General features: G+C 45.6%; 1 protein-coding gene across 1 annotated transcript in view; it reads left to right on the forward strand.

Moving 5' to 3' along the window:
- The first annotated feature begins 16,476 nt into the window (after window positions 1-16,476).
- The window catches only part of GPATCH8 (G-patch domain containing 8), a 105,719-nt gene continuing 102,139 nt past the window's right edge, over window positions 16,477-20,056 (forward strand). Inside the window, 1 exon segment of the mRNA XM_047706535.1 lies at window positions 16,477-16,695. Within this exon segment, the coding sequence (XP_047562491.1) occupies window positions 16,651-16,695 (45 nt within the window). The 5' untranslated portion in view covers window positions 16,477-16,650.

A 20,056-nucleotide genomic window follows, 5' to 3' on the forward strand; every position in this document is an offset into this window, starting at 1 on the left:
CTGCATCCGTAATGACGCCAGGATTCTTCCACTTTATGTAAAAAGGACCATTTATGTAAACTTTACGCACAGGAAAACATTCCCTTATGAAAAGGAATCACTTGGGGCACCTGGGTGGCTCAGTGGGTTAAGCCTCTGCCTTCAGCTCAGGTCATGGTCTCAGGGTCCTGAGATTGAGCCCCACATCGGGCTCTCTGCTCAGCAGGGAGCCTGTTTCCCCCTCTCTCTCTGCCTGCCTCTCTGCCTACTTGTGATCTCTGTCTTCAAATAAATAAATAACCTTTAAAAAAAAAAAGAAACTAAGAAATTAGATAATTTTGTCAAAACCGGAGGATGGAAACCTGAACCCTAGAAACTTAGCTTGCTTACTTCTCAGAGCTTGGCTTCTTGCCTCCCTAAATTGGGTTCCAGAGGTGGGCAAAGCTGTCAGAGTAAGGGCGTTGGATGGGGTGTCCAGGTAGGATGCTTGGATCTCTGGATTGCCCACACTAGAGAGTTCTTCAGGCCCACATCCGGCTCTCTGTTCGGCAGGGGAGCCTGCTTCCCCCTCTCCCTCTGCCTGCCTCTCTGCCTAGTTGTGATCTATCTCTCTCTGTCAAATAAATAAATAACATCTTTAAAAAGAAATCCTGTACTCTTTGGTGGCCACTCCCCATTCTTTTCTTCTGGAAGCCCCTGGCAACCACGAATCTACCTTCTGTCTATGTCTATGGATTTGCCTATTCTGGACATTTCTTGTAAATGGAATCACACAACATGTGGACCTTTGTGTTTGGCTTCTTTCACTGAATACAATGCTTTCAAGGTTCCTCCATGTCCTAACATGTCTCAATACTTAATTCTTTTTGTGACTGATTCCATTGTATGGACAGACCACAGTTTGTTTATGTATTCCTCAGTTTATGGACATTTGGGTTGTTTTCACTTTTTGGTTATTATGAGTAATGCTGTTATGAACATTCATGCACAAGTGTTCATTCCTTCTTGCAGCTCAGACCTTCTGTGTCTGATCACTTTCCTTCTGTCTGAGTTGCATCCTTTAGAATTTCCTTCCAGAATTAGCAGAGTGAAGCTCTGCTAATGGCAAACTCTCTTAGTTTTTACTTGTTTGAAAATTTGCTCTTGAACTCTAGGTCAGAAGTTATTTAACTTTTTTAGAAGTTATTTTTTAAGTAATTTCTATGCCAACGTGGGACTGAAACTCATGACCCTGAGATGAGATCAAGAGTCACGTGCTCTACCAATGGACCCATCCAGGTACCCCAGAAATTCTTTTCTTTTTTCTTAAGATTTTACTTATCTATTTGAGAGTGAGAGAGAGCACGAGTGAGGGTAGAGGGGCAGAGGGAGAACCAGACTCCCCACTGAGCAGGGATCCCAAAGAGGGGCCTGATCCCAGGACCCTGGGATCATGATCTGAGTTGAATGCAGACCCTTTAACCAACTGAGCCACCCAGCCTCTCCCAGAAATTATTTTCTTTCATCATGTTCAAGATATCATTCCACTGTCTTCTAGTTTCCATTACTGCTGGTGAGAAGACCGCTCTTTTATTTCTAGGGCCACCTGGGTGGCTCAGTTCGGTTAAGCATCTGTCTTCGGCTCAGGTTATGATGTCAGGGTCTTGGGATCAAGCCCCACATCGGGCTCCTTGCTCAGCAGGGAGTCTCCTTCTCCCTCTCCCTCTGCCCCTCCCCACCACTCATGCTCTCTCTCTCTTCCTCTCTGTCTCAAATAAATAAAATCCTTATTTTAAAAAAGATTTTGTTTATTTATTTATTTGTCAGAGAGAGAGAGAGACCGCGCGCACAAGCAGGCAGAGTGGGAGGCAGAGGCGGAGAGGGAAGCAGGCTCCCTGCCAAGCAAGGAGCCCAGTGTGGGACTCTATCCTAGGGCCCTGGGATCATGACCTGAGCTGAAGACAGATGCTTAACCAACTCAGCCACCAGGCATCCCTACATGTGAATTTTATTTTATTTACTTTGCTTGGGATTCTCTGGGCTTCCAGAACTTGTGGATTGATGCCTCACCAGTATTGGGAAATTCTTAACCATTATCTTTCAAATCTCGCCCTTGCCACATTCTCTGGTCATTTCCTTCTAGAACTCTGATTAAGCTACGTTTGACAGTTTCAGTGTATCCTCCATGTCTCTCAACCTCTTTTGTCTTTTTGCCCCTCTTTTCTGCATTCTGGGTCACTTCAGTTCCATATTCCAAGCCTTTCTGGGATTCCATTTTCCCTTAGGCTTTGGACTAATTTATAACTCCGTTGTCGTATATTTCTGATATTTTTTAAAGATTTTATTTATTTATTTGACAGAGATCACAAGTAGCCAGAGAGGCAAGCAGAGACAGAGGGGGAAAGGCTCCCTGCTGAGCAGAGAGCCCGATGTGGGGCTCGATCCCAAGACCCTGAGATCATGACCTGAGCTGAAGGCAGAGGCTTTAAGTGAGCCACCCAGGCGCCCCTATTTCTGATATTGTTAAGGAGATGTTTAATATCTTTTATAAAGCATTTGCAGTTGCTTTCAGTGGGGAGGTTGGTCTGAATAACTATCTACATAACTTACTAAAAATGGAAGTCCCACCATCCTCCTCATTTCCTCTGCTTGGTATATATTCTCCCTTCCCTGCTGACCCAAACTGGAGCCATTCTCCAAAGACAGCCTCCACTTCCACCTTTCCACCTCCACTGTTCCTTCTTACCCTTTTGAACCTTCCTACCCCAGAACTAGAACTGATCGTCTCCCATTCGGTGGCAGTACCTTGGGACTTCTCTTGCATTGTTTACTTATCAAGTAAATGTATGGATTGATTTATTGGCCCCCACACTAGATGATCAGCTCAGGAAAGGCAGGAATAGCCCTGAGCAGAGGCTCCAAATCCTGACAAATCAGTGGGGGTGGTGGGGATGGGAGAAATTCAGGTTCTGGAAGTAGTTTCTGATTCTGACCAGGTATTTGGGGGTGCAGTTTAAGACTCCTCCCCGAAACTGCTTCATTAAATCCCTGTTGGCCCTAACGGACCTCCTGCTCAGAGCTGGAGGCTGCTTGGAGAGGGAAACTCCCAGCTTGGAAACCCAGGATCTGAGATCTGCTTGGGGCAGACGAGGAGGCTCGAAGGCGCCTGTATTACCTCAGTCGGTCGGTAGGTGGCAGCACACACATACCCATTGCAGCTCTAGGAGCTGTTTGTTCACCGGGTGGGCCGAGCTGGGCACTGGGGCGTGTGATTGACCCAAGCTGGACAATACATAAGGGCCGAAACAGGATATGGTAAACAACTCCCCTCTAACCCTCTCCCTGCCCCCTCTCCCCTTAGGTCCCCTGCTACCGCAATACCCACCAAAGTCCAGTTTCCAGTCCAGTGTTTCCTGTCTGCTTAGTCTCCGCCCTTGCTGTACCACCTTTTCAAATGCTCCCCATTTCCATCGCTCTCGTAACTGTCCTCAGCTAAAAAAATTTTTTTGAACCGGTTACAGTGATCTTAAACTTTAGATATGTACATATACTCTGGTTTCTCTTCAGATCAAATAAATCTTTCGCCTTTTAAACTTTATATATGATAATGAGTGCCAAGAAAAGTCTGAACCCACACTGTGCTTTTTTTTTTTAAGATTTATTTATTTGCGAGAAAGATCTCGAGCATGCTGCACATACACAGGCCAGAGCAGGGTAGGGGGTGGGGAGAGAGTCTTAAGCCGACTCCAGCGGACTCTGGGCTGAGTTCCCAGCCCCACAGGGGGCTTGATGCGGTGGTAGATGCGAGGCTCCATCTCACAACCCTGAGATCAAGAGGAAACCAAAAGTCAGATGTCCAACCAAGTGCGCGCCCGCCAGGTGCCCTCCCAACACTGTGCTTCTTACAGGCTCCTTCCTATCCCCACACCTGACCAGTGCACGTTAACAATTCTACCTAATGTCTGTCTCCCCCAAAGTCTGGGTGGTCCTGGGGGTCTCAGGCCATTTTTACTAAATGTCCTAGCCCAGATACTCCTCAGGTTAAATAGTAAGTGTCACTAAGTGATGGTTTCATCCCTTAGCCTTAAGAATCTGCAGAGGGAAGGAGGATGTCTTGGCCCCTTGCCTTCTAGAAATTCTTAGAACAGTTGGCCTCAGATTTTCATGAGCATCAGAATCATGTTTTGGGAGGGGGCGTGGTATTTTGATTTGGCAGAACTGGGGTGGGGCACCATAGTTTGCATTTTTAACAAGCACTCTATGTTATTCTGACCCCTTTTTGAGAATCTCCTCTAAAGTCAAGATCCGTATAGATGGGGCACCTGGGTGGCTCAGTGGGTAAAGCCTCTGCCTTCGGCTCTGGTTGTGATCTTGGGCTCCTGAGATTGAGCCCCACATCGGGCTTTCTGCTCAGCGGGGAGCCTGCTTCCCCCTCTCTCTCTGCCTACTTGTGGTCTCTCTCTCTCTCTCTCTGTCAAATAAATAAAATCTTTAAAAAAATCCATATAGACAATTGATTTTCTTTCATCTCCATTTAAATTCTCAGTGACATCTCAGACTTAGCATGTCTAAAGTGCAACTCTTGGGGCGCCTGGCTGGCACAGTCAGTGGAGTTTGTGACTCTTGATCTCAGGGCTGTGGGTTCAAGCTCCATGTTGAGTGCAGAGATGACTTAAAAATTAAAAGTTTTAAATAAATAGAGAATTTAAAAAGTGCAACTCCCAAACTCCCAAATTTGTCCACTGCCCACACAACTTTCACAATCTCAGTGAATGATTCCATATTCCACCTAGTTACACCAGGAACCCGGAAGTCTTTTTTTTTTTTTTTGAGGTAAACTCTACGCCTGATGAGGTGGGGCTCAAACTCATGACGCTGAGATCAACAGTCACTTGCTCAACCGACTGAGCTGGCGGATACCCCCTGGAAGTCATTCTTTTTTTTTTTTTTTTAAGATTTTATTTATTATTTATTTGACAGACAGAGATCACAAGTAGGCAGAGAGGCAGGCAGAGAGAGAGGAAGGGAAGCAGGCTCGCTGCAGAGTAGAGAGCCCAATGCGAGGCTCCATCCCAGAACCCTGGGACCATGACCTGAGCCGAAGGCAGAGGCTTTAACCCACTGAGCCACCCAGGCGCCCCTATTTATTTATTTTTAAAGTAAGCGCTACACTCAGCTTGGTGCTTGAACTCACAACCCTGAGATCAAGAGTCACATGAGTCACACGCTCTAGCAACTGAGCCAGACAGGCGCCCCGATGGGGTCTGTGAAAGATTTCCCTTGTGTGTGGAGTAAGCTTCAGCTTCCGTGGCCGGGGCGGGGGGGTGGGTGGGGGTGGTCCCCACTTCACCTCTAAATCCTCTTCCCCCACTCCTTGTGGTCCCTCTCACTTGGACTGGCTACAGGGCCCAGTAGAAAATGAAAATGTGGAGCACATTAAGACTGTCAAGATGTAACAGTTAACCCCCCCGGGGTGTGTTAACCCAAGGGTGGGGCCCTTCTGAGTACAGAGCCTTCTGCTACCCGCCCTGCCTCTGCCTGGAACTGTCTGCCCCAGTTTATCAGTCCCGGCTCGCAGCTCAAATGTCACCTCTGGAGAACTGTGGCTGAATTTAAAGTAGTTTCACCCAGCCCCTCTCAATCCTGTCTCCCTGTATCACATCACTGGGTGTTCCTATCTCCTCTGCACCTGGCGGTCTCTGAAGTGATCTCACTTGTTTACTTGTGTATTGTGTCTCTCCCCACTTCCCCCCACTGCCAGAACATAAACTCAATGCAGGACCCCTCCTGCCAAGTCACTTCGGTATCTCCAGCACCCAGAGCTTCAGACTAGGCACACAATAAATGTTTCATGAGTAGAGGAGTATATATGCCGAAGACTGCCCTCCAGGAACTGGTGTAGTGTAGAGGAGTCCTACAGCTGGCAGGAGGAGGGCAGTGTTTGTTTGTTTAATTATTTAAATTAATTTTTTAAAGATTAACATTTAAAAAAATTTAAGTATTTTATTTATTTATTAAAGAGAGAGAGAGAGCACGGGGTCGGGGACACAGAGGGAGAGGGAGAAGCAGACTAACTCCCCGCTGAGCAGGCAGCCCAAGGTGGGGCTCGATCCTCATACTCTGGGATCACTACCTGAGCCGAAGGCAAATGCTTAACAGACTGAACCACCCAGGCACCTCTTCAATTTTTTTTTTTTTAATTAAGTAAACTCTACCTCTTGTAGGGCCTGAACTCACAACCCTGAGATCAAGAGTCGTGTACTCCTCCAACTGAGCCAGCCAGGCTCGCCTGTTTTTTAATTTGAGTTGCATTTGAATGCCTTTGGGCATTACAGATAACCAGAGGCTGCTTTCTTCCCACTGTCCTAAATTCCATCCCAATTCACACACTTTAGCTCTTGTCTTTGCTACTCGTGAGCTGGGATGAACACATCGCATTTGCATTTTAGTAGCTGTGTGATCAAGAACAAATTATTTGACTTCTCTGAGCCTTTCCTCTTCATCTGCCCAATGAAGATAATGATGTTATCAACTAGTTGGATTATTTTGAGATTAATGAAATAATACCCACAAATTGCATGTAAATACTACTTGCTAGTAATACAAATTGCTAGTAAGTACTACTGTTATTAGTTTTTTTTTTAAAGATCTTATATACTTATTTGACAGAGAGAGAGAGAGAGATCACAAGTAGGCAGAGAGGCAGGCAGGGGGGAAGCAGGCCCCCCACTGAGCAGAGAGCCCAATGTGGGGTTTGATCCCAGAACCCTGGGATCATGATCTGAGCCAAAGGCAGAGGCTTAACCCACTGAGTCACCCAGGTGCCCCTTGTTGTTAGTTTAACAGAGGCATGGGAAGGCCATGGGGTTCTGGTTCTAGCTCTTCACCTACTACATGTATGACTTTGGCCAACTGACTCTACCTGCCTTAGCCTCCATGTCCTCTTCCACAAAATGGTGGAAGCTATACAGTGACAGCTCTTTGACAGTATTGGTGGGATTATCAGAGCAAATTTGAGATGAAGGTTTGGGTTATTCTTATCTCTCCCTAAAGGAGCAGTGGGAGGGAGCCATAGGAGGGGCCCAGGGACAGTCCCTCACATAGCCACCAGGGACTTGCTCCCCCTCATGTTGTACCCAGGACTCCTCAGGAGACACAGCTGGGTCCACAGGGCCCAAACAGGGACAGCTCTTGGTGTCACCGTCCCAAATGTCCCTCCAGATGAGAAAGGAACAAAAATCTGATTTCACAGATAAGCAAGTCACCTTCCCCCAACCATGCAAACCAAACCAAATAAATAAACCAGTAACCCACATTTGTGCCTTCCACAGGATGTAGACTCCAGCGGATGGAGTCCGGGACGTGCTACCCCCAAATATGGCACCGGGACATATTGAATATTTCAAGTTAAAGGAATTCAAAACACGACAGGTGGACAAAGTGTTTTCCAACGCCCTGAAGCGGGTCATAAAGCTGCCACGTGAGAAGTGCTCTCTGAACCTGCTGGAAAGAAGCACGCTTATCTCTGAAGACCGAGGATACTGGGAAGAGGCTGAATGAACAGACCTTGCTACATTTCTCTCAGTTGACGATATTTACCTCATACTCTTTATCCTATCATATCTGTCTACAGCTCTCTACTCTTCATCAAACCTAGCAGAAAGCCACTCAGGTTTAACTATTTCTTCCTTCCTTCCTTTCTTTCTTTTTAAAATTTATTTATTTGTCAGAGAGAGAGCACAATCAGGGGGAGCGGCAGGCAGAGGGAGAAGCAGACTCCCCGCCGAAAAGAGAGGCCAATGTGGAACTCGGTCCCAGAACCCTGGGACCATCAGCTGAGCAGAAGGCATGAGCCACCCAGGTGTACCAGGTTTAACAATTTCTTTGGGTCTTCATTTCCTCCTGCAGGCTCCCATGCCACTTACAACTCACCTTAAATAAATCTGTAAGCTTTTTGTCTCATTAATCTGCCTTTTATTACAGGGGTTCCTAGTGGAGAACTTGAAAAGATAGAGGAGGGGCGCCTGGGTGGCTCGGTGGGTTAAGCCTCTGCCTTTGGCTCAGATGGTGATCTCAGGGTCCTGGGATCGAGCCCCGCATTGGGCTCTCTGCTCAGCAAGGAGCCCGCTTCCTCCTCTCTCTCTGCCGCCTCTCTGCCTACTTGTGATCTCTCTCTCTCTGTCAAATAAAAAAAAAAAAAAACTTACTAAAAAAAGAAAAAGAGGGACGCCTGGGTGGCTCAGTTGGTTAAGCGGCTGCCTTCGGCTCAGGTCATGATCCCGGCGTCCTAGGATCGAGTTCCATATCGGGCTTCTTGCTCGGCAGGGAACCTGCTTCTTCCTCTGTCTCTGCCTCCCTCTCTGCCTACTTGTGATCTCTCTCTCTCTCTCTCTGACAAATAAATAAATAAAATCTTAAAAAGAAAAAGGGGCACCTGGGTGGCTCAGTGGGTTAAGCCGCTGCCTTCGGCTCAGGTCATGATCCCAGGTCCTGGGTTCGAGCCCCGCATCGGGCTTTCTGCTCAGCAGGGAGCCTGCTTCCTCCTCTCTCTCTGCCTGCCTCTCTGCCTACTTGTGATTTCTCTCTGTCAAATAAATAAATAAAATCTTAAAAAAAAAGAAAAGAAAAGAAAAAGAAACAATATAAAACAAGATAGAGGAAAAGATATTTTCCTTCTCCTACACAGCCCTCTATCCATACTTACTGACCCTACACACTTGTAGGCTGTGGGCCTCATCAATCCATCCCACGCTAGCCATTTGGTTACCAAGAGTCTGACCTTGGGTAAGGTTGGGGTTGTGGAGGTCTGGAAGTCTGGAGGGCCTTCTAAGCCTGCCCTAGCTCTTTCCTCCTTTGCCTTCAGTGCCCTGCCCTCCTCCTGCTCTCATCAGCCATCAGCTTCAAAGTTCCCACTGCTGGGCTTTCCCTATGCCAGTTCCCACTGAATAAATGTCTAGTCTGGTGTCAGGGAGTGGAGGTTTAGAGGTGAGGCTCTTGACCCAGGCTGACCCTGTTTGAATCCAGACTCCACTTCTTACTAGGAGTCTGGCCTCGGGTAAGTTCATAGAAGCCTCAGTTTCTTTACTTGGGAAGTGAGAAAAAAAGCTAATCATAGTACCTACTTCAGAGGGTGGCTGTGTGCATCAGACGAGATCATGGATGTGAAGCTGTTTGCATGGTGGAGGCATGACATGTAGTAACTGCCCCCCTCCAAGGTTGCTAAATAGGGATCAACTTTTAAAATATCTAAGAACTTTTTTTCTTGGCCAAACATAGAACAATCTGAGTCCCAAATTGTTTTGGTCTTTTCTATGTCGTCTTATCCCTCCAATAAGTGAAAGAACAGAGAATTGACTGGTGTGGATATTTTTTTAAGTCACCAAATTGAATTTCTGCTTTTAATTGAAGTAATAGATATCCACAGACTAAAAGTCAAACTATTCTACATGGCTTTTTGTGAAAAATGGCAGTCCCCTTCCTTAGTTCATCTCACCCCTAATCCTTATTATTTGGAGGTAACTGCTTTCACCTCTAGCCTTTCTTCTTTATTTTTAATCATGTCTATTTCCGACATTTCTTTTTTTTTTTTAAAGATTTTATTTATTTATTTGACAGAGAGAGATCACAAGTAGACAGAGGCAGGCAGAGAGAGAGAGGGAAGCAGGCCTCTTGCTGAGCAGAGAGCCCGATGCGGGGCTCGATCCCAGGACCCTGAGATCATGACCTGAGCCGAAGGCAGCGGCTTAACCCACTGAGCCACCAAGGCGCCCCTATTTCTGATATTTCTTAGTTCTAAATAGTATGCTCATACTAATACGTCTCTCTCTCTCTCTCTCTTTTTTTTTAAGATTTTATTTATTTATTTATTTATTTATTTGACAGACAGAGATCACAAGTAGGCAGAGAGGCGGGCAGAGAGAGGAGGGAGCAGGCTCCCTGTCGAGCCAAGAGACAGATGCCGGGCTTAATCCCAGGACCCTGAGACCATGACCCGAGCCAAAGGCAGAGGCTTAACCCACTGAGCCACCCAGGCACCCCTCATACTAATACTTTTTTTTTTTTTTTCCAAATGGAGATATTATCTATTGAGTTCCCCTTGGTAAGAAGACTTAGATCTCTCATTATCCCTCTTTCCTTTCCTATGCCCTCACTATATACTTCTGTTAAACATTTTTGTTAGTGGGGCGCCTGGGTGGCTCAGTTGGTTAAGCAACTGCCTTCGGCTCAGGTCATGATCCTGGAGTCCTGGGATCGAGTCCCACATCAGACTCCCTGCTCGGCAGGGAGTCTGCTTTTCCCGCTGATCTCTCTCCTCTCATGCTTGCTCTCTCTCTCTCTCTCTCAAATAAATACATAAATAAAATCATTAAAAAATTTTTTTGGGGGACGCCTGGGTGGCTCAGTTGGTTGAGCCGCTGCCTTCGGCTCAGGTCATGATCCCAGCGTCCTGGGATCAAGTCCCACATCGGGCTCCTTGTTCTGTGGGGAGCCTGCTTCTCCCTCTGCCTCTGCCTGCCACTCTGTCTGCCTGTGCTCGCTCTCTCTCTCTCTCTCTCTGACAAATAAATAAAATCTTTAAAAAAAAAATTTTTTTTGTTAGATCAATATTCAATTTTTATATTATGGTGACTGTAAATATTTTTCACAGTTAAGCTATGTTACCGAGTAACATTACTATCATCAGATTTTTTCCTTATGGGACACCTGGCCAACTCAGTGGTGGGGTGTGTGATTCTTGATCTCACGGTTGTGAATTTGAGCCCCACATTGAGTGTGGAGATTGCTTAAAAAAATAAGATCTTTATTTTATATTTTTTAAAGCCTTTATTTATTCATTAAAGAGAGAGAATACAAACAGGGAGTGGGGAGGGGCAAGAGGGATAGAGAGAAGCAGACTCCTCCCTGAGAAGGGAGCCCAATGTGGGGCTCAATCCCAGGACCAGGAGATCATGACCTGAGCCAAAGGCAGATGTTTAACCAACTGAGCCACCCAGGTGTCCCCCTAAAAATAGAATCTTAAAAAATATTTTCTCTTATAATTTTGTCCATTGAGGTAAATTTTCTTTCCCTCCCTTCCCCCCTTCCTTCCTTTCTTTCTTCCTTCCTTCTTTACTTGGTTTTCTATATTCTTTTTAAAAAGAGATTTTACTTATTTAATTGAGAGAGAGAGAGAGTGGGGGCGGTGCAGAGGGAGAAGCAGACTCCCCTCTGAGCGGGGGCTGGACCCCAGGACCCTGGGATCAGGACCCTCAGATCAGGACCTGAGCAGAAGAAGGCAGATGCTTGACCCACTGAGCCATCCAGGCACTCCTTGGTCTTTTATATTCTTGTCACTGATTTTTCCCCTGCAAACACTTTGGAGAAGTATAAAAGTCTCTTTCAGACGTGCTAGTATTCCATCAGGTTTCTTTCTGGCTTGGCAACAACCTTCCTGGGGCCTCTTTTCTCCTGTATCCTCTTGCGTTTCATCTGGATTGGGTGATTTTAGGCCTGCCGCATAGCTGCATCCTGGAATGACTCTACATGCTCACCCTGGGAAATGTCTTCACTTCTTTCTCAGGCTGGATGTCTGATTTCTGGATCTCAAGTCTCCCGTTTTCTTGTTTTACTCTCTCATTTTGCTGTAGAGCATTTTTTGGTGGCTTCCAGGAAAGAATCTTTGGAAAATGGACTTTTGTGAGAGCTTGCAGGTCTAAATGTCATTTTCCTCTTTCATGGTTGAGTAATGATTTGGGTGGATATAGATTTCTAGGTTCAAAACCCTCCTCTCAGAATTTTCAGGGCATTACTCCTTACTCTGGTGTTTTGGAGAAAAGGATCATTCCAATTTCCAATCCTTCATATGTGACTTCTTTTTCTTCTTTGAAAACCTGTAAGAGCTTCTCTTTATCCCTGTGTCCTGAAATTGCACAATGCTGTACCCGGCAGCAAGCTTTTTCCATCCATTGTGCTGGGCCCTCTCAGTTTGGACAGTTAGGCCCTTAGAACTGTAAGGGCCTATTCAGCCAGAGCAGCCCCACCCTGGTTGAACTAGGTGATAGACTGGTTCAAATGTCTACTAGGGTAAATTGTGATTCAATTGGTCACCTAGCATGACTGTGCAGCTTTCTCTGTGTGTTACAATTTCATTGGCCACCTATGTGTGGCCAGGCCCAACCGCATGGCCTTTGCTCTATAAAAGTTAGTCTGGAAAGCAGGGAGGGGTCGTCCTCTCTGTAAGGGGCGGCCCCAACCGGTCTGTTTGAAAGTCAGTTTGATTCTTGATGCTTGGTGCAAAATAAAGCTTTGCTTGACTTTTGCTTTGTATCAGTCTCGCTCCTTTAATCACAGACCCATTATTGGGGTACCCATTTTGGGGGGGACCCAACATGAACCAGAAAAAGTTTACATGCTATTTCTTTAATATGCTCTTTCTTCCATCTCCCCCCTGTTCTTTCTGGAAACTCTGCTATTCAGATATTGGATTGATCCTTCTATTTTCTTTTTTTTTTTTTTTTTTTAGATTTTATTTATTTATTTGACAGACAGAGATCACAAGTAGACAGAGAGCCAGGCAGAAAGAGGGAGGGAAGCAGGCTCCCTGCTGAGCAGAGAGCCCGATGCGGGACTCGATCCCAGGACCCTGAGATCATGACCTGAGCCGAAGGCAGCGGCTTAACCCACTGAGCCACCCAGGCGCCCTCCTTCTATTTTCTTATCTGTTCTTTCTTATTTTTCTTCTCATCTATTCAAAAAATCCTTATTTAGTGCCTCTTATGTGTCATTTATTATTCTGGGGGATAAGGATACGGAAGGGAATAGAGGGGAGCTTGGGTGGCTCAGTTGTTAAGTGTCTGCCTTTGGTTCAGGTCATGATCCTGGTGTCCTGGGATCTAGCCCCACATTGGGCTCCCTGCTCAGCAGAGAACCTGCTTCTCCCCCTCCAGCTCCACCATGCTCATGTTCCCTCTCTGTCTCTCTCAGTCAAATAAATAAATACAATCTTTAAAAAATAAAAAAAAGAAGAAGGGGGTAGACCTGAGAGAATCTCTGCTCTCATGGAATTAACATTACATTTTAGAAAGTGGTAAGTACTAAGGAGAAAAATAAAATTAGGGAAAGAGGCTAGAAAGTTCAGAATACTGAACTCTGTGATTTTGGGGTTTTTAAAAAGATTTTATTTATTTATTTGACAGACAGAGATCACAAGTAGGCAGAGAGGCAGGCAGAAGTGGGAGGGAAGCCGGCTCCCTGATGAGCAGAGAGCCCGATGTGGGGCTCGATCCCAGGCCTCTGGGATCATGACCTGAGCTGAAGGCAGAGGCTTTAACCCACTGAGCCACCCGGGTGCCCCTGATTTTAAACAGGGTGATCAGGGAAGATCTTACTGAGAAATTAATATTCAAGGAAAGACCAGAGGGTGAGAGGGCAAGCCACATGGGTGGATATTTGGGAAAGAATGAGGCAGCAAGAACAACATATACATAGCGCCTAAGTGGGGCAGGCTGACAGAGGAGCAGGCCTTTGGGATCAAGGTATAGCAGGTCAGTGTGCCCAGAGAGAAGGGACACAGTGGACAGAGAGGAATGAGGTCTGAGAGGTGAGGTGATGATGGTTTTTCGTGTGAATGACAGGGAAAACCACTGGAGGGTTGCAGTAGAGGACTTATGTAATCTAACTGACCTTGTAACAGGATCACCATACTTCCTCTGACGACTGTAGGAGGTCAGGGTGGAAGCAGCACACTTAGGAACTCTTGCCATGATTAAGGAGAAAGTAAAGGTGGCTTGGACCAGGGTGGCTTTTTATTGGTTTTGGGGAGATTTCTTGCCATTTTATTTCCTAACTCTTCTATTGAATTTTTCATTTCTGCTTAAGACATTTTAACTTTCAAAAGTTTTTTTTTTTTTTTTAAGATTTTATTTATTTGACGGAGACATGGCAAGAGAAGGGATATGATCAGGGGGAGTGGGAGAGGGAGGAACAGGCTTCCTGCTGAGCACGCAGCCCGAACTGGGGCTCGATCCTAGGACCCTGGGGTCATGATCTGAGCCAAAGGCAGACGCTAACAACAGCCATCCAGGCGCCCCCAAAAGTTACTTCTTAATCTCTGAATATTCTTTTCTCTTTTTTGGCATCTGATGCTTCCTGTTGTCCTTATTTCCTGAGGTAATCTCGTATCTCTGTGGATATTGATTACAATTCTTTTGATGGCTTCTTCTATTATTTCCATTACTTCTGGTTCCTCTGAATTCCACTTGCTGTTTTTTTATTTTGTTTTGCTTTGTTTTGGGGCGGGGTGTTTCTGTCTCACAGGTTTCTATCAATGTCTGGTTATTTTTGGCATCCATTCATACATAAGAGCTGAGTGGAAGCTGTGTGTGGTTGGGGCTTCTGGAATGACGGACTCTTCTGTGGGATATCTGGGCTGGAACATGACCTTTGTATGTTGGGGAGACTCCAGTCCTATTTTTGGTATGTGTAGGTTTTTTCCCACTGAACTGGAATAAGCCTGCCTCCGACCAGAATGTTAGCTTTTACCAAACCTTCCCATTTACAGCATAGTATCTATTTCCTTATCTGTGGCAGATACGTTAAAAGAGTTTCTTTGTTTAGTCTTTTCAGAGGAGAACCCTCCAGTTTACTACCTGGGTGGGAAAGGGGTTTAGCGTTTGACTGCTCTCTAAAGTGCCTTGTAACGAGTCCTGTTTTCAGCTCCATCTACATCTTCATCTTGGTACCTAGTGATTCCAGTTCCTGAGTTTTTGTGGTACACCTTAGCCTTAGTCAACTTGTTTCCCGGCTTTCCCACTTTAGGACGTTGTTTTCTCTATTCTACTAAAGTCATTTCCATTTATCTGTGCTCTCCAGGTTCCAAGGTGGTTTTTTTTTTTTTCCTTCCTTCCTTCCTTTCTTTCTTTCTTTTTTTTTTTAAAAGATTTTATTTACCCATTGGACAGAGATCACCAGGCAGAGAGGTAGGCAGAGAGAGGAGGAAGCAGGCTCCCCGCTGAGCAGAGAGCCCGATGCGGCTCAATTCCAGGACCCTGGGATCATGACCTGAGCCGAAGGCAGAGGCCTTAACCCACTGAGCCACCCAGGCGCCCCCAAGATGCTTTTTTTTTTTTTAAAGATTTTATTTTTATTTATCTATTTTTAAAAGATTTTATTTATTTATTTGCCAGAGATAGAGGCAGAGAGCACAAGCAGGGGGAATGCAGAAGAGAGAGAGTAGCAGACTCTTGGCCAGGCAGGGAGCCTGACGGGGGGGCTTGATCCCAGGCCCTGGGGGATTATGACCTGAGCAGAAGTCAGGCCCTCAACCAACTGAGCCACCCAGGTGTTCACCTTTCTCATCCTTTTACTGTCATCTTGGTAGGGCTGAGAGAGGGAGAAGAGGTAAATGTGTTGTGTGTATCCATGTTGATTCAATCTGCCACATTTACCCTCAATGTCTTTACAATGTTTACAGTCTGTGTTCTTCCTCTCAGAGTTCTTTTCACTGCTTACAATTGTATTCTGCTTGGACTGGGGTTTGATGAGGCAAAGGGTAACAAAGGAATAGAAGATACACATCCTTCCCAAAATTTACATTCCACTTGACTCTCTCAGGGTAGGGTAAGGGCTATTTTCCATTTTGGGATTTCTGTCAACTACTCTTTTCAAAAGCAGGGAAGTCCTCATACCCCCTCCTACCTGTTTTATGTATTTTGGCTGAGGGAGCTGGAAGGCTGGGTGGGGTCCTCAGGAAAACCCTAGTAGGATGGAAAAGTCTGAATCATAACCCACAGTCATTGCTGGGTCTGTGGCAGTAGAGATTACCAAATTCAATTTCCTTATTTTATAAAAGGAAACTGAAAGCCAGAGAGCTTTAGTTGGTTTGGATCAACTTCGGTCTCCTGAAAAATACTCTAATAATATCCTAAAAATGGAAACTCTTAGCAGTCGAGGGGCGTGTGGGTCTAAAGTTCCCGTTGCTCGAAAGCTGCAGGGATGTGGGGGGTGGGGGGGAGGGGAGCCTTGCCCCTTGCTTTTCCTCAAAGGCCAAAGGTCATTTCAGAGGTCTCATAACTGTACTGTTTTATTTTTTGTAACACTCGTCAACATTTAAAATTATGTAATTATTTTTACTATGTATCTGACTTCCCCCCACCGGAACGTAAGCCTCATGAGAGAAAGGGTCTTTCCTGTCTCGTTTGCCATTTAATCCTCAGAGCAAACTGGGAATCGAAGTAGTCTGGCTCCAAAACCCGCGCTTTCAACCACTGCATTATATTGCTATCTAGTGAATAAAGCAGAGAATGGACTTCTGCACACACACGGTAGACGAGAGGGCAAGAAAATATATCCTCTTCGGGGGAACCAGCAGGTGGAAAACATCCGGACGTAAGCGTATTGCGCCCTTGTGACCTTTCTCTCCGGAAGCGCTTGCCGCTCTCCGGCGCGAGTGCGCACGCGCTGCCGTCGGGGTCGCTCTGGGCCGCGAGCGGAGAGGGGATTTAAGGGAAGGTTCCGCCTCCAGGGCTGAAAGGCGCCTGCGCCGACGGGGCTCCCTTCTAGACGCGCCTTCTCGCTTCCTCCCTCCCTCGCCTGCGCGCGCTGGGTGGGCGTGGGAGGAGGCGGGGAATTGGGGAGGGGAGCGAGGGGGCGGGTGTCGCGGGAGGGAAGGAGCGAACCGGAGAGCGTCGTCCTGAGAGGAGTGAAGGCGGCAAAATGGCGGACCGCTTCTCCCGCTTCAACGAGGATCGAGACTTTCAGGTAAACACGGGCGTCGCCGAGAATCCGGGAAGGCTCTGGCAGAGCCGGGACGTCCTCATTCCCCGCTCCTAGTTCTTTTCCTTCCAAGCTCTGCTTCGGCTTACGAACTGGCTTGCTCTTCTCCCGCCTCCAATTTCTCCCAGGGGCCTCCCAAGCTTGAGGCGAGGCCGCATCTCCTCTCACCTCGTATTCTCTTACCTGTTAAGCTCAGGCCGCTGGGTTTGCAGCTTCGGCCTGCTCGGGCGGGTTTCGGAAGCCTAGTTGGGCCGCAGACTGGGGACGGTGCTCCCCTCGGGTGCGCCGGGCCTGTGAAGGCGCCGAGCGGGCTCCAGGGGGGATAAGAGGGATGGGTTGGGAGGGCTTCGGGCGGGTGTTGCTGAGACCAGGGCTTCCGAATCTCTGGGATTTGCTCGCAGGGCTCTTCTTCGGGTCGTCCTTCGTCTATCCTCAGTATGATGAATCCCTTTCATTCTGTGGCTTTCCATTTCTTCCCATGGAAAAAGGATCCTTGAGTTATCAGCCGCCTCCTTGGTTGGTCAAACATTGAGATTTCTCTAGGCGTAAATGTTGCTGTTATTAGGCCGTTCATCTTGCTTGGAAAAGAGTAAGTTACAGGACTGTGGTCCCTGTAAGCTTAGCCCCAAATCCTCCCTCGAAAGATTTTAAGAAGCGTAATGATAAGGGACTTCCTTAGCGCCTGAGAACTAGCTCCAGAAGCTCCTTTTTTTCTTTCTTTAGTTGCAGATGCTATTTGGAAAAATGTCCTTGTGATGACAGGTTATTATCGAGGGAAAAATAAAGGCCAAATTAGAATAACGTGTCTTTCAGTTGTTTTAAAATACCTTCCTGTTGAGCATTGTTATTGCAGAAATCTCGGCGACTAAAAGGGATTTAGTAGAGATTGGCTGTTTCTAGGGTAAAATACATCCTCAGAGTCTCAAAGAAACCACTGCATTACTACCGCATATCCTGGCAACAACAATTTGGGTCAGGAGAATGAACATCAGAACTCAAGTTTTTATCCCGCTGCAGATCTTCCTCCGAGTAACATGGGATACTCTAGATACGTTTCAGAAGGCAGTTTGAAGGGTTTGCGTTCCCTGAGATGATGGAGTTGGTAAATTAACAGATAAAGCAGTTAAACAACAACAGTCTAGTGCATGGAACGCTTGTGGTAAGTTTTGCAGCAGTAAGGGATCAAGGGGCTGTTGAAAAACCTTGTGATCATGCGCCTGCTGTCTAACTGCAGCACAATACAGGATCTCAGGGTGTTTAAGAATATAGTGCAGGTGCAGGGAAGTTGAAGCAGTTGTTATATAGCCATTTGATCCCCGAGATTTTTTTTTTTTTTTAAAGCCAGCCCCACGGGAGTAGGCTACAAGATGTGTGGGCTTTTATTGGTAATTTTTAAAGAGACCTGTTAACTAAAATCTCAAGTGCTTTTCAGAGGAGAAAATTTCAAGGTGACCTAATAAAATTGAAAATAAATAACATGGACAATTAAGTGATGAGGGAAAATGGCTGTCAGCCACAGAATTTCAGCCGACTTAAACACATTTGCAGGGCCTTGAAAGAATTTGACACCTGGATAGCAGATTGTGAATGCTGTCACCTGAAAAAATTGAGAAAGCCTCTACCTTTTCTAGTAAGGTGGCTTTCTCTTCTGATGCTCTAGCTGGGTTTATCTGAAACCTGATGGGTAGTTCTTTGAAGATAGTATGTGTATTTTAAGTTTCTTTCCTGCTTGTATGTTGGAATAACCAACTCCTGCAGCTAGGAAAATGTTGGTTTTCTAAAATTCAGATCTCCTAATATGGGTAAAATAGGGTATTGGGAATGAAAACCTTTTAGACAACTAAAAGATGTTAAAACTTTTGTAAATTATTGTACTAACATTTCTATTTCTTTTTTTTTTTTTTTTTTTAAGATTTATTTACTTATTTGACAGAGACACAGTGAGAGAGTGAACATAAGCAGGGGAGTAGGAGAGGGAGAAGCAGACTTCTGCTGAGCAGGGAGCCCAAGGTGGGGCTCGGTCCCAGGACTCTGAGATCATGACCTGAGCTGAAGGCAGAGCCACCCAAGCGCCCCTAACATTTCTATTTCTTTTTATTAAGATTTTATTTATTTATTTGATAGAGACACATAGTGACAGATAGCAAGAGAGCACAAGCAGGGAGGAGAGGGAGTCCGATGTGGGGCTCGATCCCAGGATGCTGGGATCCTGACCTGAGCCAAAGGCAGATGCTTAACCAACTAAGCCACCCAGACGCCCCTGTACTAACATTTCTTTTCTTTTCTTTTCTTTCTTTCTTTTTTTAAGATTTTATTTATTTATTTGACAGACAGAGATCACAAGTAGGCAGAGAGGCAGGCAGATAGAGGAGGAAGCAGGCTCCCCGCTGAGCAGAGAGCCCGATGCGGGGCTCCATCCCAGGACCCTGGGATCATGACCTGAGCGGAAGGCAGAGGCTTTGACCCACTGAGCCACCCAGGCGCCGCTGTACTAACATTTCTAAAAAGCGTCCATTTAAAATAGTCAACTAGAAGAAATAAAAAAAAAATACTTAAAGTAGTATTTCTTCCGGATGTTTTAATAAGAAAAAATACTGATTTTCATTAATGATATCCTTCAATTTAAAGTTATTAGAGAGAAAATGTAATAGCGTGCTCCTGCATATAGTATATCTAAAACATTTTAAGGTTGGGTTATTAAAATTAAATGTGGCCTCCTTTTAAGATTTTGAGTGATAAATGAGGTGAAACCATTGAGTACATTTGAAAACAAATCCAAAGTAGGTTTCCGAACAGTGCATGGATCCTGTTGCTTTAAAAAGATCTTCTTACAGCACTAGAAATTTTTCTGTGTATCTTCTCCAGAAAGTTCTAGATGACTGTCATTTTTTGGCTTTAAATTGTCAAGATAACTAAAAATGATAAAATATCACTCTTTGCCAATTTACCATCACTTGCAAATTTTGGAGAGTTTGTGGTATCTTGAACTTAGTATGGAGTCAGAGGTGGATTCACTTATTAGGGAACACCTGAAGTTTCAAAGGTGTTTTATGTAATATGTTGAGGAGCTTAATTAACGGTGGCATGCCACCTGAAGCACTTATGAATATAAAGAGTAATCATTATTAAGGACATACATTTAAACATTTTCACTAACTTCATTTTAACAATAAATAGGCACCATTCTACACACTATATGTGTATTTTCTCATAGTCTTTGCAATAACTCTATGAGGTAGGTACTATTAACGCTCATTTTCAAATGAGGCAGCTGAGGCACAGAGAGTTAAATAACTTGGCCAGGTATATACAGCTGGTAGATGGCAGCACCTAGAGTCACACCCTG

This window comes from Lutra lutra, chromosome 16 (assembly GCF_902655055.1).
Source record: "Lutra lutra chromosome 16, mLutLut1.2, whole genome shotgun sequence".
In the NCBI taxonomy this organism is placed as follows: domain Eukaryota; kingdom Metazoa; phylum Chordata; class Mammalia; order Carnivora; family Mustelidae; genus Lutra; species Lutra lutra.